We start from the raw sequence: 18,331 nt of genomic DNA, 5'->3' as shown, positions 1-18,331 counted from the left end.
ATATTTTATTGGGGCGTCTGTACTTTTATTCAAGTACTTGATTTGTGGGCCACAACCTGATTATTATAGTGACTATATGCGTATAACTGTTCAGTAGTAGCTATTTCATAGTTATTTTTCTTGAACATTAACTAGCAGATAATTAATAGTAATTCTTCAGGAGGTATGACAGAATACATTAATTATTGATTAGCTAACTGTTACTTAACACAATCATAAAATTGTTTGACATACTGATTAGTTAACACATCTTCCTTAGTAGTTAACAGTAGTGAGTTAAGTGTTACTGAATAATTACCTGTTAGTTCTTCAACAATCCTTTTATTAGTTATGCAGTAAGTAAGAACCCAGTAAATTAACCCACTTGGCTAAATATAGTAATTTCTTAGTACTCTTTAGTGTCAGTGACAGCTGGTTTATTTTCACCTCATATTTCTGTGGTTTTAGTTGCATGCTCTTATTGCAGTCAGACAGGAACTCATGATTGTTCTTTGCATGACACTGATGTGAAACAACTGTGGGAACAGACCTGACAATATTGCACAGTTGTGTTTGAAGAGATTTAGCATTGTTAATGATCAGGTTTTCTGCCAGAACATGCATGAACACGTGATTTCTTTCTCATCTTTTACATAACCGATTACATTTAAATCTACATTGCAATGCTTCTCTAGATAAATATAAAAAGTGAAAATATACAGTCTAATGATATTCAAGCTGTTCTTTTGAAAACTGCAGTTTCATAAAACATATAAGTTTGAATTTTGTTCATATATGTTGAATTAAGAAATGCTGCATTAAAGACAGTGGCGGTAACATCAATTTGCTGCTCATCAGAATATCGTTGACAAGCACGAATTAACCAAATATGAATAATAACCTATGCTAAAAAAAGGTGACATTTGCTACAACATCTCAGTTTCTCAGAACTGAAAGTAGATCAGGCCAACAGGAAAAGCCTTCTGAGCGACAGGCCTCTGTTTTAAAGCAGTGCAAAGTTCAGGGATATGTTGAGACTTTAAATAAGGCACATAAATGTGTTATTTAGCTTATTTGTGGTGAATCAGAGATGAGCGTTTTTGGCTGCAGCCCAGCCTTTCTGCCATCCATGATAGTGAATGATTCCTCCTGCGATGACTGTAGCCAGAAAAAACACAAACACAGCCAGACCAACACCACCGAACATCAATGCCCGCTCTGTTGTTGTCACTCCATCTACAGACAGACAGAGACAGAAGAACTATTCATATCTGTACAAAGTGTTACCTAGAATTAGTGCTGGATCTCAAGAGTAGAGCAATTAGTACATGAACAACAATAAAAACATAATCAACACATTACCTGTGTTGTCAGCATCTTCTTTTTGCAATTCTGTTACAAAAAATACACATAAATATATGTCACTTTCTCACAAACACCATCAACGTACATATTCAAAATGAAGATATAAAGCAATGTCTTTTGAGAAATCAAAATTTGAGTTAAAAAAAAAAAAAAATTACATCGTCAGAAGAAATATGACTTCTCAAACTAAATGTTATTAATTAGTTCTGGGCAAACTGGCAAATTACTGACATGTACGATGCAGTGCTGAGTAGATTACTTTTATTGTTTATTATTGTAATTATTGTTTAAGAGCTGCCCACCCCCCAAAATTCAGAAACAGAATATACTAGAATATCCTAAAAGCTAAATGGTAAGACTTTTGGAAAGGAAACTTTAAAAGAGATAAAGAAAGAAGAATTTGGGAGAATCAATGTATATGAGTAATTTACTTCAATTTACTTGCCATTTTTTAAGTAATATGTAATTATGTAATCCATAAAAAGTAACTGTAATCTCATTATGAACATTTGTAAATGTAGCAATCCATTTACGAGTACTCAATTTTCGGAATCTGATTACATAATCACATGCAGTCACCCAGCACTGACTCTGCCAGAGGTCTGACACGTCTACTCACTCCTTTTTGATCATCTGATTATGATCATGAACCATCTTCTTGAGATGTTTTTTGTGCACCAGTGAAGGAGGGACATGCATGATGAGCACTTTAAGATACTTCTACCTCACTATCCACTATTAAATATACAATTTTACACATTTGTTAAAGTCAGTCATACTTGGATACAAAGTCTACAAAGCCCTTTTAACTTTTATTTATTTACAGATCAAGAAAACCAAACATTTGATTGGTAGTATATGCTTGTGATCTGAAAATGTACTGTGACAAGCAAAAAGGGCATATATATATATATAGGTTGGCTCATCTTACCCATTCCTCCCTTCACTGATAACTTAATGAAGGTGTAACTGGAAGTCAGACTGAAATCTGTTACCGTACACGGATCCTCGGCATGTCGACCCTCGATCGCTAGACTGATGGGTTTGTCGAAGTGCATCTCTGTAGTGTCAGACTTTGTTCCACAGAAATAAAGACCCACATCTGACTCTGTTACTCCAGAAATAACCAGCGTGGCTCTGGTGATCCATGTGTCTGCAGTCATTTTCAGATGAGAACTGTTTTGATTGTAGGTGGTCAGAAATGTTCTCCCTGTTATGCCCGTCTCTGCAGAAATCAGTAGATTGAATCGTTTAGCTCTGAGGTGATACCAGGCGATTACGTATCGGTTTGTCATGCTGCAGTTCAGACTGATGTTTGCTCCCATCTGAACCCTTAACAGATCAGAAGATCCTTGTACTGACGCATCTGAAGAGACATTGATAATAATTACCATATATAGGTTTACAATAATAATTACATTTATATGTTGAAAGTAATTGTAACTATTAAAATAATTATAAGTTTGATAATTTACCACTGGAAGTGATTTGCATATTTCCAAAACAAAGTAGACAGAAGAAAATGAATTTTTTCATGTCTTGACAGGTTTCTGCACAAAGTGCAGACTTAACCACACAGCTGGTTCATTTCCTTTAATCATAGCTGCTTTTCCGGCTGCGGCTGTGAAAACATGTGCAACGTGATCATAACACACAGATCTCGTCAGCTGTGGTGCACTTCCATAAATGCCATCACTATCAGAACACCTAATATGGAGTGTGAATCCAACTCAACAAAATGCTCAAAAATAAAGAACCAAATAAATTGAATAATAACCACAGTCATTTCTTACTAGGCACCAGTGTGAAGTAGTTAATGTAATGCAATGTAAAGCCTGCTAGATTACATCATATCGATGAGTCTCAGAAACTAGGTAAGGCTTGTCCAAGAAGTCACCAGTTTTGTTGCTAACATCATTAAATTTGTAACTCAGGCACCTCTTAAACCTGTGCTCAATCCCGTTCTTGGAGATCAACCTTCCTGCAAAGTTCAGCTCCATCCCATATCTAACACATCTGAACCAACTAATTAAGATCACATGGTTTTGTAACATATTGGCAAATGTTTCTTATACTTCACCTAATTTCCTTTAGTGTGTCATAGCTATTAAATATAAACCTTTTACTCAACATGCAGCATGAAATTTACAGATTAAGCAGATTCTATCGGTACGTTTTTACAGAAATAAGGTCTGTGTAGATTAAGATGGAGTCCTATTATCAAAAACAGGCTTCAATAAATTGGTTTCATATTAAGTATGCATATAGTATTGAATGTCCCCTACAAGAACTGACCATTTTTCCCCTACTTTTTAGAGTCAAAGCCTCTGTGGGTATCTGGAGTGAAATAATGGCATATTTCTCAAGAATGCTGCAGTAATTAAGTAACCTTACATATTAACCAAGTGTGTGGGGTCCTAGATATGAGTTAATGATCTTATTTCTATTCATTGTAACTTCTTTTGCCTTTGGTATATAATGAGGTTGATATCCTAAACGTCAATGCATTCAAGACTTAACAATGGGCAGTCGTGGCCTAACGATAAGAGAGTTGGACTTGTAACATAAAGGTCGCGGGTTCGAGTCTCAAGTCTGGCAGGAATTGTTGGTGGGGAGTGAATGTCCAGCACTCTTCCACCTTCAATACCACGACTAAGGAGAGACCCTTGAACAAGGCATGGAACCCCAACTGCTCCAGGTGTGTGTGCTTGGATGGGTTAAATTCAGAGCACAGATTCAGAGAAAACAGAGCATGGAACACCATATTTGGCCATGTCACGTCACTCAAGTACAGTAAAGCAAACTCGTTAGCAATGTAGGTAAAGTATTTAGATATAATGTTTATTGAGTTCTTCTGGCCTTTGCAAACAATAGTCATTACAGTACATATAAAAGTATATAAAATACATAAAACACACCATTAAGATTATAATAATGCACACACTCTTATAAACACATTATAATAATAGCACACATTCTTTGACACTTTTCCCATATATAAAATCTTTTTCTTTTAAAAAAAAGCTAAGTAGTGCAAAAAAATACTACAGCATTAATAGTGCCTAAAAAGGCATTAGTGCAAGATATTCCCTGATAGGATAATCAAGTCCCTCTGATGGCATTTCACAGTGAGGGAGGCCATCAAGAGACATGAATACAGCACCAGTATTTCACAGCACTGTCCAGTTATGTTGTACAGCAACTGACCAATCAGAATCAAGTATCTCAGAGAACAGCAGTAATAATAACAGATCATGGATCAGCACCCAATTCGTACAAAATTTTACATTCATGTGTACAGAACAAATACACAGCATTGTTTCAAGTAAATCTGAATATCCATTTTTCATCCTTAAGTCTTAATTATAATTTTACGTACCAAAAACATATCGAACCGTGACTTCAAAACCAGTGTATGTACGAAACGAGTCATTGTGTACTGTTAAAATATATATTTGAGTTTTAGCTTATTTCTATGTTACTCATCCAGTAGTCCTGAATGGCAGTGTCAAAGACTTGATTGTGAAGTGAGCAGCTACAGGAAACCAACGAAGAGACCAATCAGAAATGGCAGTGCAGCACTCCAACTAACTCTAGTAATACTTGAGGCACCTTAAGGGGAGAGAGCAAGTCTATTAATCTATCTCATGTATAAAAATAAATAAATAATAAAAATAACAGTTAAATAATAAAATAAGTGATATTCTGAAACATCACTTCAATTGTCTACTTACTTGGTACTTTCGTCCCACCTCTTTCCATTGGTCCAAGTTCTGTGAAATATATTAAAAGTCAGAAATTTACTTTTTAAATTGCATCATTTTATATAATATAAAATGTTGAATAACTGAATATTCACTAGTTTATTTGAAATGTGCTGAATGAATGGAACTATAGTCAACAACTAGTTTATTGTCTTGCTGTTAGGAAATACAGATTTTTAATGTTTTTTAAAGAAGTCTCTTCTGCCCGCCAAGCCTGCATTTATTTGATCCAAAATACAGCAAAAGCAGTAATATTTTGAAAATATTTTTACTATTTAAAGGGGTGGTTTACTGTTTTTTTTCTAGGCTCGATTGTGTTTTTGGGGTGCAGCCTAATGTGTTCATGCTTCATTTTTTTTTTAAAATGCATTATTTTTCATATAATTTACTTTTATTCCACACCGCTCTGTCCCTTCTCTGACAAACAACTCGATTACTTCCTGTTTTTATGAAGCCCTCCCTCAGAAATACGTGATGGGCTCTGATTGGTTAGCTGGCTCAGTGTGTTGTGATTCACTAAACCGCCGAGTGTGCGTCTAAATGTCCCGCCTCAGCTCAGTGGCATGTGCTCCGGTTGTATTGTAAACAATGATTTATAACAATATAGAAACGCCTATATTGCTTATCAATTTGAGCCCGATTGAGACGCAGAGGATATTAGTGAAGAGGATCCGAGAACCTGTGAAAGCACAGCTCTTAATGGTATGTTTGTTTGTTTGTCGTCTCATAAGTTTAGATACGCTGTTATTATGCTACTGCTTATGTTAGCTTTTAATATACGGTTTTATTCTGATTAAAGCTTTAATACAGTACCGCAACCGCACACGCATCCATGTATAACGCTTCTCATTGCTATGTGAAAATGTATAATTGGAACAGTTTGTTGGAGCTGATCTGATGATCTGAATGAGAGAGAGAGAGAGAGAGAGAGATGCAGAGCAGGGTGACGCGAGGAACAGTATTAAGAACAGCTGTTTTAGAACATTGATTTTGAAACTTGTGAATCCATTATAATCGTTAGAAGACAGAATCGTGATTCATCTATGAATAGATTTTTATGTGCACCCCTAGTTTTCTCTTCCTCTTCTCTAAAGCAGCACAGCATGGCCCCGCCTCTTCCTTACATGTTCCCGAGGGCGGGTTTATCTGGGTCCGTGATGTAACAGACCCGGAAGTAGCTCGTTGTAGTCCCTTACCAGCCGCTTTTGTAGGCATTAAACTTCCAGAATTTTAAAAGACGATATCTCTGTTTGCGTTGAACTTTCAGCGCTGCAACTTTGCAGATATTGTTTATGTTCAATCAGCAACATTACACACTAACGTTAAAAAAGTGAAATCGCAATCAACCACCCCTTTAAAATAACTGCTTTCTATTTTAATATATTTTAAAATGTAATTTATTTTTGTGATCAAAGCTGTATTTTCAGCATCATTACTCCAGTTTTCAGTGTCACATGATCCTTCAGAAATCATTCTAATATTCTGATTTGCTTCTCAAAAAAATAAAAAATAAAATTATAATGCTTTTTTTATTATTCATTATTATAATGCATTAATATATGATTCTTTGATGAATAGAAAGTTCAGAAGAACAGCATTTATCTGAAATATAATTTTTTTTAACATTATAAAATGTTTTTATCATCACTTTTGATCAATAAAAGTATTAATTTCTATAATTTCTCCCCCCTCCATCTTTGCCATAGCAGTCATTTATCTGGTTTCACAAAACCATTTTTGCTTGGAGTCAGCACAGCAAGTACTAACTAATGTACACAGAGACATATCATAAAATATAGGTTACTGAATGCTTAAATTTATTACTACTCCGTCTAGTCTTGACACCCCACTACAGAGACCATGTGCGCTTAACTGTATATTTAATTCATCTTTTTTGAGAATGCATATTTTCTCTCACCTGTTAGTGTCAAAGTGACTAGGATTCCTCCTGTTGAATTCAGGACTCTGTATGTCCCGGCGTCACTGGATGAGAAGCTTTCAATGCTCAGCCGGTCATTCTTGTGGGTCAGTCGGTCAGTCAGGACACCCTGTCCTCTCCTCCACACCTCTGTGCAGTCTGCGTTTGTCAAATGCGTGACGCTCTCAGCCTCACGCCGGAAGATCATCAAACATCAGCTCTTCACCTTTCCGTCCTGTTAAACTAACTGAAGAGGAATAAAACGATAAAACAATTATGACATGGTGCTTTTATAATATTGATGATGGATGATATTACACTGGTGTAGCGTAGTATAAAATAAACACTGGTACTAAATGAAATCAACAAAAGCTCAAATCAATATTTAAACTAGTTTTGAGCTTACCTTTAACATGGACATCGTAGCTGTTGCTGGAAATTACACCACTGTTGTCATAAACATCTGCCATGTATTTCCCAGCATCAGTGGTCTTCAAGCCTTGTAGAATGAGGTCACAACTCCCACTCTCATGCACACGACCCCTGAAGTGTCCGTCTTGACCAGCACCATAAGCAGTTTTGGACCCAAATTTCAGAAGAGTGGTGAAATCCTCTCTGGTCTTCAAACACGGCAGGGTGATATTGTCGCCCTTTTGGCCCTCCACAGGTACAGAAGCAGCACCTACAAATAAAAACAGTGTTGAATCACTATACAATACTGATAATAATGTGGTGTTTATCTAATTAATGTCATCGATCCAATTGAAAAAATAATTTTTCTTTGAAGTACAAATACTCACCAGGCAAGACAAATGCCAGAGACAAAGTCAGGTACCTGATGAAAAAAAAAGAAAACAGGATGGTTATATGATACTCAAAACTCAAACTAAAAAATATTGTGCAGAAAGTTCTTGAGTTTTTTCTTAATGCCGTTTTGTTCAGTAGCCAATGGAATGGAGTTTTATAGCAGTGCGTTTTAAAATCAGAAAAAATAGTCTATCTAGAATAAACATCTGTACACTTAACACACTTGGGCTTCATCCAATATACCTGTGCGTCTGTTGATTTCCTCTTATGTGTGGTTTAATTTGAAAAACAGAAGCTTCCTGAATGGACTTCAATGAGAATCTCAGCAGCTCTGTTAAATTTCTTTTTTTAAGAAAAACATGATTTTCCTTGTTATCTGCAAGGTGTCTGTTATACATTCTTCCCGTGTATTCACCTCAATATTTATGACTAGCCACATTTACATGGACACTTTTAATTTCAATTGGAATTAAATTATTCTGATTGATGAATCCAAACAGTGTTTGCATGAACGCTAAAAAAAGTGATCGGGTTGATGTTTTTGCATATTAACCAAAATACATTACCAAGAGTGAAGTCAGATATTCGACAGTCATAATTACTGACGTTAACACACAGGAAAATGTGTAGCGGATGCCTCACAGATACAAAAATAATGTTTTAAGTTTTGATTAAAAGATAGTTAACATTGGCCAGCCACATATCATGTTGTTAATTACTCATCAGAGCTTATGAAACTGAGATTTGCACTAAATAAAACCAAATAATCCACATAAGATGAAATCAACAGATTCAAGGAGTATTCGATGAAGCCTGCATGCAATACATTTTACTCTATCTGTACTGTATAGAGATTTTCACAGAGGAAGTTAAATATCCTGCTCATTTTTCCAACAATTTTCACAGCAGCTCATATTTAGGCGATAGCATGGAGTTTTATGCTACATGCTTCAAACACATCTAGTTTAATTCAGTCCCGGTTCCAGAATTAAATACCGAGGATGCTTCAGAAATTAGTGCGTGTGCTCTAGCCTCAATACATTTTCACATATATTTTTGTACCATCCATTGCACTTTTAAGTGTAAATCTGCATAAATATGCAGGGTCACACTTTATATTAGGTGGCCTTAACTACTATGTACTTACATCAAAAAACAAGTACAATGTACTTATTGTGTTCATATTGTATTGCAAAACACTATTGCTGCTATTGAGGTGGGATTCGGGTAAGATTAGGGGCAGGTTTGGTGGTATGGGTAGGTTTAAGCGTGGGTTAAGGTGTAAGGGGTGGGTCAACAGTGTAATTATAAATTTAATTGCAGAAATTAATTACATGTAGGTATTTTTAAAAATATAAGTACAATGTAAAAACATGTATATACACAATAAGTGCATTGTATCAAATGATTAATTTAAATGTACGTACATAGTAGTTAAGGCCACCTAATATAAAGTGGGACCATATGCAGATATCATTCCCAAAATTTTACAGCGTGTATGTGGCCGAAAAATAAAAGTTTTATTCAAATTCTGAATGGATTATATATAGCCTAGAAAGCACACAAAGAGCAGTCCCTTTATAATCATTAAAAAGCTTTTCCTTGTCTCAGTTCATCGTTATAAATCATTAATTTACGTTATAACGAGAGTATTTGCAAGCTTGCAAAACTCAGCACTGGACAAAAATAAACCTTTCGACGATCTCCAGAGTGCAAACACAATCTGTTTTGCCAATATGATAGTGAATAGAGAATATTTTGAGTTTTTCCGCACCTATGTTCACAGCATCCAAAAATCTAATTAGAACAAGCTGAAATGTTTTGAAATCACTTGTACCCTACCTGATCAAAAATAAATAAATAAATAAAAAAATCCAGTCTTTCACGACTTTCAGTTTGAGTATTGTTAAAGAAATCCATGCCACCAAGATGCTCCTCTGTAAAGTCGTGCATTATGAAAAGTCAAACTTAAATCTGTCGCAGGGGTGGTTGGATTTATTCATGCATGTTAAAAATATTTATTAAAAGCTTCTCACATTTGTATTTACAGCATTATCTTAATAGGATATCAGACATTGAGCACCCCTATATAGCCAAAATGACATGATCCTCGTCTCATGACCCCTCTGCGAAGATTTAACTGTAAGATTGGTAGTCGAATGAGGCTCATCCCATCAAAGCATCGAATCAACTATTCGGGGTCACCCCTAGCAGACTTAATCTATTTCAGGTCCTAATTAGGAGACTACAAGCACACAAAACTTCGTGCAATGATGCTAATATTAATCAAGCAGTAAAAACAGCCATTCCTGCACCCAAAACAAGACGTTTGCAGAGGAGAGTTCAAAGCCTAGCACTTGTGACACAACATTATCCTGCACCACATCACAGACGATGAGTGGAAAAAGAATTTTAGACAGACACGACAGCCATTTATTATAATAAAAAACATCAGCTCGTTCAATGTGTCATGCCTCATTACGCCATTTCTGTCATTGCACATGCGCAAAATGTTCTAGTTATGCTTTTCAATGCAATCGTTTATCCCACCCCTCTCAATCCAATTGAAATTTCAATCAGTTTGAGCGTTTTTATTCTGACTGAGGTGTTTACACAGAGCATTTTCATTCAGATTGGACTTTAAAACCAAGTGTAATAGGAATACAGTGCTCCATGTAAGCGCACCTACTGTCCGGCAGTGTTATATAGGGTAGGGACTCACCAGCAGAAGCATAAACCAGCAACAGAGTCATGTCACACATTAAGGCTTCACTCTCACCACACTAGATGCATACAAACAATCAGCGAAACGCACATAAAGCTTTACAAAATAATAATATATAATAATAATAATAATTTGCAGTTATTCATTATTTACACACAGATTACGATCACAAAGTGAGAGCTAAAAGGTACACACCAATGGAGGTTAACCGTCAGGCGCATCCTCAGACTCTTCTTAGGTTTGTTCCTGCTGCCGGAGTGTTTTCTCTTTTTGGCTTTTCTTTGGCATTGATCCTTGATAGCTGCCATTTGTTTAATTCTGCTCTCTAGATCCTCCAACCTGTGAATACAATCACAAATAATCATATGTAGAATTTTAAGAGATTTAATAATGAATATTAATTAATATTTAATAATAAGGGAAATCTCAGAAAGAAAGACATCAAATCTAGGCCAAGTTTTGACATTTGTTTTTGTGAATACAACATTTTCAACAAAGAAATTAATAACAGAATCAATAGCAGTCACTGCCAGAAAAGTAAAGAAATATCTTTCAAAGAATGATTCAAACCACATTTTATTATAGCATATAGATAACTTAAACTCTCCCGAAGAGATTTAACCTGATTGCAATGGTAGAATAAATTAAGTAAGATCTCTTCCTCAACTTTATAGAATACACATAAGAGAAATTAACAAAAGTAGCAATTTGGGAGTAGGTCAATTAAACATTGTATAGAATCTTAAAATTAACTTCTCTTATTTTATTAGAAATACGTTATTTTTCAGGCTGTAACCATGCTCTCTTCCACTAAATACTGTCAAAATATATATACCAGAAAATTGTTCATCTAGGCCGGGACGTGTAAACAGAGTAATGTAACAATTGCTTTGTGCGTTACTGTAATTGTTACATTTTTATCTAGAAGACAAACTCCATCCAATAAAAGTTTAGGCATAACTGTTTTCTCTCATTAAAGCAAAGGTGTGTTTAAAATGAAAGCACATAACTTGGAGACAGCGCTTTAATAACGGAGTTGAAAGCCTTGAAGTGGCGCTGCACTGACTGATCGGTGTATCCCTGCGTCCCAATGTTCATACTATCCATCCTAAATAGCATGTAAAATTAGAACAAGTGTGTCCCAAAGCATAGTATGTTGAAAAGAATACGCCAAAATCCCCGGATGGTCTACTATTTCAGGTAGTTTTTGAAGTGTGGATGCGTGCACACTCTAATGGCTAATATTGCCCACAATCCATTGCGCTTCTTGGTTCAGAACTACAAATGCAGTTAGACTTGGTCGCCATTACTTGGAACGCCCACAAAACGTCATATCCATTTATGCTGTGGGGAAACAAACTGCTCAAATTAACGTCGTAGACCTTGTTAGGCGCTTGATCTTTACTCTTTGTAATGATTACGATTGATTTATGCTTGGTGCAATGCTGAAAAGTTGCTGTATGGCGTTCTGCATCACTAATAAGTTAAAATCCCTTATTTGAAGCAGGCAAGGAGAACAGCAGTTATGGAAATACAACGTATAAAAACATATCAAGCTTAATATTCATATTCATATGTACTCCAGATAGGCTACACCACTCACCCTGCCATGCAGTCGCAATGACCTGTCTATTATAGGAAAAGTATAGTAACTATGTTTTCTGACGTGTATAATACACATAATAAATGATTGATTATTAAAATATTGATTAACATTTCTATAACCACAGTTTTACTACAAATACCATGGTTAAACTGTGGTTAGTGTAGCAAAACTATGGTTAATTCGTGGTTACCATGATTTAACTACAGTATGCATGGTTTCTTGGTTTTATTTGTAGAAAACCATGATCAATTTCCATAAGGGATACTTTCATGTTAATTTATATACGTTTTATTTTAATCATTGTGAAAATGATTAGGCTATGTATATTTAATGTTACCTATGTTTTGTCTATGTAAAAATTTAATATACCAGTAAAAAAAAAAATGATGAATGTAAAAAAAAGTAAACTTTTCCCCAGGTATTTATCACTTTATTGAAATTATGCAAAGCAAAAGACAAATGTCTATTTTCACAAGCCGTCACGTATTTATGGGCTTGCAGTTAGTGGTCTCTTACCTGGAGACTTAAAATCACACAGATAACATTTTATTTTTATTTTTTAAAGTCAGTAAACGACACCATGGCCATTCCGTTGAGTCGTTTGTCCATTCACAGATACTGTAAGGACAATCTGACTCAATACGGCTCAGGTTTTCTACGTATCTTGCCCTGTCGAGCGGCAAAAGTGATTTTATGCAGGCCACATTGGGACACAGCACTTGACAAAGTACCGCGAGATGCTCTCGAATCGCTCTCGCGGTATTTTTGATATCACACACCCGATCGATCTGCGCAGCGTGCGGCATCACGAGTCTACGTGGCAAAACTACAAGACACGTGTGTACACAAACCAGCGCTTTAACATCGTGTTGATCAATTTCTTCATTCCAAACAGTCGTTAACATCCTTAACAACTGATAGAAAACACACGACATGATTCATTTAACGTTACTAAAATATTGTCAGTGAATCGATTCTTAGGTTTGTTCCTGCTGCCGGAGTGTTTTCTCTTTTGGCTTTTCTTTGGCATTGATCCTTGATAGCTGCCATTTGTTTAATTCTGCTCTCTAGATCCTCCAACCTGTGAATACAATCACAAATAATCATATGTAGAATTTTAAGAGATTTAATAATGAATATTAATTAATATTTAATAATAAGGAAATCTCAGAAAGAAAGACATCAAATCTAGGCCAAGTTTTGACATTTGTTTTTGTGAATACAACATTTTCAACAAAGAAATTAATAACAGAATCAATAGCAGTCACTGCCAGAAAAGTAAAGAAATATCTTTCAAAGAATGATTCAAACCACATTTTATTATAGCATATAGATAACTTAAACTCTCCGAAGAGATTTAACCTGATTGCAATGGTAGAATAAATTAAGTAAGATCTCTTCCTCAACTTTATAGAATACACATAAGAGAAATTAACAAAAGTAGCAATTTGGGAGTAGGTCAATTAAACATTGTATAGAATCTTAAAATTAACTTCTCTTATTTTATTAGAAATACGTTATTTTTCAGGCTGTAACCATGCTCTCTTCCACTAAATACTGTCAAAATATATATACCAGAAAATTGTTCATCTAGGCCGGGGACGTGTAAACAGAGTAATGTAACAATTGCTTTGTGCGTTTACTGTAATTGTTACATTTTTTATCTAGAAGACAAACTCCATCCAATAAAAGTTTAGGCATAACTGTTTTTCTCTCATTAAAGCAAAGGTGTGTTTAAAATGAAAGCACATAACTTGGAGACAGCGCTTTAATAACGGAGTTGAAAGCCTTGAAGTGGCGCTGCACTGACTGATCGGTGTATCCCTGCGTCCCAATGTTCATACTATCCATCCTAAATAGCATGTAAAATTAGAACAAGTGTGTCCCAAAGCATAGTATGTTGAAAAGAATACGCCAAAATCCCCGGATGGTCTACTATTTCAGGTAGTTTTTTGAAGTGTGGATGCGTGCACACTCTAATGGCTAATATTGCCCACAATCCATTGCGCTTCTTGGTTCAGAACTACAAATGCAGTTAGACTTGGTCGCCATTACTTGGAACGCCCACAAAAACGTCATATCCATTTATGCTGTGGGGGGAAACAAACCGTTCAAATTAACGTGCGTAGACCTTGTTAGGCGCTTGATCTTTACTCTTTGTAATGATTACGATTGATTTATGCTTGGTGCAATGCTGAAAAGTTGCTGTATGGCGTTCTGCATCACTAATAAGTTAAAAATCCCTTATTTGAAGCAGGCAAGGAGAACAGCAGTTATGGAAATACAACGTATAAAAACATATCAAGCTTAATATTCATATTCATATGTACTCCAGATAGGCTACACCACTCACCCTGCCATGCAGTCGCAATGACCTGTCTATTATAGGAAAAGTATAGTAACTATGTTTTCTGACGTGTATAATACACATAATAAATGATTGATTATTAAAATATTGATTAACATTTCTATAACCACAGTTTTACTACAAATACCATGGTTAAACTGTGGTTAGTGTAGCAAAACTATGGTTAATTCGTGGTTACCATGATTTAACTACAGTATGCATGGTTTCTTGGTTTTATTTGTAGAAAACCATGATCAATTTCCATAAGGGATACTTTCATGTTAATTTATATACGTTTTATTTTAATCATTGTGAAAATGATTAGGCTATGTATATTTAATGTTACCTATGTTTTGTCTATGTAAAAATTTAATATACCAGTAAAAAAAAAAAAAATGATGAATGTAAAAAAAAAAAGTAAACTTTTCCCCAGGTATTTATCACTTTATTGAAATTATGCAAAGCAAAAAGACAAATGTCTATTTTCACAAGCCGTCACGTATTTATGGGCTTGCAGTTAGTGGTCTCTTACCTGGAGACTTAAAATCACACAGATAACATTTTTATTTTTATTTTTTTAAAGTCAGTAAACGACACCATGGCCATTCCGTTGAGTCGTTTGTCCATTCACAGATACTGTAAGGACAATCTGACTCAATACGGCTCAGGTTTTCTACGTATCTTGCCCTGTCGAGCGGCAAAAGTGATTTTATGCAGGCCACATTGGGACACAGCACTTGACAAAGTACCGCGAGATGCTCTCGAATCGCTCTCGCGGTATTTTTGATATCACACACCCGATCGATCTGCGCAGCGTGCGGCATCACGAGTCTACGTGGCAAAACTACAAGACACGTGTGTACACAAACCAGCGCTTTAACATCGTGTTGATCAATTTCTTCATTCCAAACAGTCGTTAACATCCTTAACAACTGATAGAAAACACACGACATGATTCATTTAACGTTACTAAAATATTGTCAGTGAATCGATTCTCAGGTGCATTTAAGTTTCCGCTCTGTGCACTTTAATTTTGATTACCCTATCTGCATTAATGAAGGTTTAAAGTGCCATCGTATACTTAATTTGGGCATTCGGAAACAAAGTTAGGATTATTCCAATGTATTTTACGCTTACTCACTCAGCCAAAACCAGCGGATGCGGCGTTTCCTCGTTTCCTCGTGTCATAACTGTGCGGTCACATGATGGACGAACCGAAGCTTCTCAAAAATTTGAATCAACTGAACCGATTGTTTCGCAAAATGACTCACTGTTTCGAAACACGCTGGTGACGCCTGCTGGTCAGAACGATGTAAAACTCAGTTCAACCATGCAGCACAAAACACCTTGTTTTATTTAAATAGACCGTTGTAAGAGTCTTACTTATACGGATGTCCGTGTTGTTGTGGTAGTACTTTTTTTTTGTTTTTAATTATTACACTCAGATGTAACAAAATGACAATGCCAGGGAGCAAGACAATAATGTAACTTTTGAACAGATTCACAGTTTTTACAGCTTTCTTATTAGAAGATTCAGAAATCATACACACGTAGTTTACGTCACGAACAATTTTAAAGGTTTATGCTTACAAAATGTTTACAATTATGTTTTAAATATTTAGGCAGACTAAAATGGTGTCGTGTGCAGCATTACTCACCCTTTCATCCTTGACCGCCAGAGCTTGTTTCTGCTGCCTTTATTCATAATATTTCATTCACATTTGCTGGAATTGCTTTTTTTATTCATAACTCCGACTAGTTTATCCAGTACTTGTTAGATACTGCGTTAAAATCGACCTGCAACCCATTTCTGTTTTTAAAGCAGCCAAATCCTTAATTCTAGTCTTTGATTTTTGTTTCTCTTCGCCTTCTTCATTAACGTCTTCATTTTCTTTGTATAATTTGCGAAAATGCTCTAATGATTCAATGTATTTTGCAACACCGTGAAATAAACAATAGAACATAATATGAAACGATAGACTTTTTATTTCGTCCATCCGATATATATTGTCATATCGCACAGCCCTAGCTGGCACCCATGTAAATTCTGCCTTCACCCCCAACTGAGAAATCCTTGTGTAATATTCTAGTATTTCATACACAATGTCTTGCCTTGTTTGTGACTTAAATGATTGCAAACTCTTTAGGACTGCACTAGAGTCTGAGCAAATTACAGCTTTATCTGGTCTTGTTTCTTCCATCCACTGTAGAGCCAACCAGATACCCATCAACTCCACTGTAAATACAGATACTTGGTCAGACAATCTCTTCTGTACCTTGACTCCCCAGCCAGCACACTTATGTGGGGTCCAGATGGGTGGCTCCTGGGCTCTCTAACTGGGCCCCAGCCAGTTTTGTCCTCGGTTTCCATGAGGGTCCCACATGGGTCAGCCCAGATGAAACAATGAAATGAACACTGCTCAGTATGCATACTACAGAGTGCTAAAAATAAGACTGAAGCAGCACTGCAGTTCATTAGATAATTAAGTGATTAATCTAGTACTGATTGAGCATTAGTGACGAACACCTGCTAAAGAAAAAAGAGACGAGCAGAAACACAACAACTACTATTGACTTCCAGCCACAGCCTGCAAAACAACTGCAAATAAAAGACATTAAATCTCTGAAGATCTCAGCAGAGGATTAAACAACTCCACAAACAGCATTACTAGCATCATTATTACTAACCAGACTGACTTTATTTCTGTCAGATTGTCTGGAGAAGCTCTTACTGAGAAATACAGAGGTTCAGATGTTGATGTTTTATTGAAAGTAAGAGTTTGGTTTGAAGTCACCATTATGGTGAATAACGTTTGCTTTAATAGAGCTCTTGACTCTTATGTTACTCTATATGCTTGTTTTCTTTGCCACAATGTATTTAGAAAACATGTTGTGTGCAAAGACAGTTAGACTCAAAGGTTATCAGCTGATAATGGTTGTTCATTGGTGGTCATATAGGTTTTAACGTTATAAAGCAGTCTTTCTCATAGAGCTCATCACTGTTTAGAAGTGGCTTGTTATAATCAACAAATACAATTTTCACATTGCTGACCCTGAGGAAAAAAAAAAACAGATTTGAAATTCTGAATTTGGGTTTTTAACTGATTCTTGATGTCTGTGTGTCTGAAAGAGTCGACAGTGTACGAATCTCAACAACTGTGATGCAATTCATGTTGTAATGCATGCTGGGAGCCATGGTTGACTTTTGTGTGCTGCACCCAGAATGCATTGCAGCATGAATCATGTCACCGTTGTTGAGATTCATACACTGATTCTTGATGTCTGTGTGTTTGTGAGGCAGGAGCTCAAAGCGTTTTGTGAAAGATATATTTTAATATTATTCTGCACTGTTGAATGTATACAGCCACGTATTAAGTGTTATTAACGTGATGTTATTATCACATCATCCGTGCCATTAGAAATCAGTCTCCAGAATCAGACCATTATTTGACTATTACATCTTCATCATCACAGTTTTTTCTTGCTTGTCTTGCCATAACAAACACAGTTAAAGCAGCCTGAGAAAAGCTAAAATGAAAACTCTAAGGGCCAACCACTCAACTAAAACAAACGCTATTCTCCATAATGGTGACAAATATACTTTTCAATAAAACCAACATCTGAACCTCTGTATTTCTCAGTAAGAGCTTCTCCAGACAATCTGACAGAAATAAAGTCAGTCTGGTTAGTAATAATGATGCTAGTAATGCTGTTTGTGGAGTTGTTTAATCCTCCTCTGCTGAGATCTTCAGAGATTTAATGTCTTTTATTTGCAGTTGTTTTGCAGGCTGTGGCTGGAAGTCAATAGTAGTTGTTGTGT

At 35.8% G+C, this 18,331-nt stretch overlaps 2 protein-coding genes across 3 annotated transcripts; both read right to left on the bottom strand.

The window, feature by feature from the left end:
• Positions 1-757: 757 nt before the first annotated feature.
• LOC131526256 (uncharacterized) lies at positions 758-2,924 on the bottom strand. Its single transcript, XM_058754457.1, has 4 exons — positions 2,820-2,924; positions 2,276-2,710; positions 1,342-1,371; positions 758-1,215 (listed from the first exon to the last, which is right to left on the bottom strand). The coding sequence occupies exons 1-4, from the start codon at positions 2,878-2,880 to the stop codon at positions 1,064-1,066; spliced, it is 678 nt and encodes a 225-aa protein (XP_058610440.1). The 5' UTR covers positions 2,881-2,924; the 3' UTR covers positions 758-1,063.
• A 1,240-nt stretch (positions 2,925-4,164) lies between these two features.
• On the bottom strand, positions 4,165-16,916 carry LOC131525240 (uncharacterized). Of its 2 annotated transcripts, none has more exons than XM_058752625.1 (7): positions 16,788-16,916; positions 10,754-10,897; positions 7,827-7,861; positions 7,433-7,708; positions 7,027-7,273; positions 5,079-5,117; positions 4,165-4,956 (listed from the first exon to the last, which is right to left on the bottom strand). In XM_058752625.1, exons 1-5 carry the CDS (start codon positions 16,880-16,882, stop codon positions 7,218-7,220), a joined length of 606 nt encoding a protein of 201 aa, XP_058608608.1. In that variant the 5' UTR covers positions 16,883-16,916; the 3' UTR covers positions 4,165-4,956; positions 5,079-5,117; positions 7,027-7,217. The 2 variants fall into 2 exon arrangements, with proteins under 2 accessions (XP_058608608.1, XP_058608609.1); XM_058752626.1 differs by lacking the exon at positions 16,788-16,916 and adding an exon at positions 15,653-15,716.
• Between the last annotated feature and the right edge of the window lie 1,415 nt (positions 16,917-18,331).

This window comes from Onychostoma macrolepis, chromosome 19, assembly GCF_012432095.1.
Source record: "Onychostoma macrolepis isolate SWU-2019 chromosome 19, ASM1243209v1, whole genome shotgun sequence".
NCBI classification, from domain to species: domain Eukaryota; kingdom Metazoa; phylum Chordata; class Actinopteri; order Cypriniformes; family Cyprinidae; genus Onychostoma; species Onychostoma macrolepis.
Note: the sequence above shows the minus strand (reverse complement) of the source record. Positions and strands in the feature narration are given on the sequence as shown.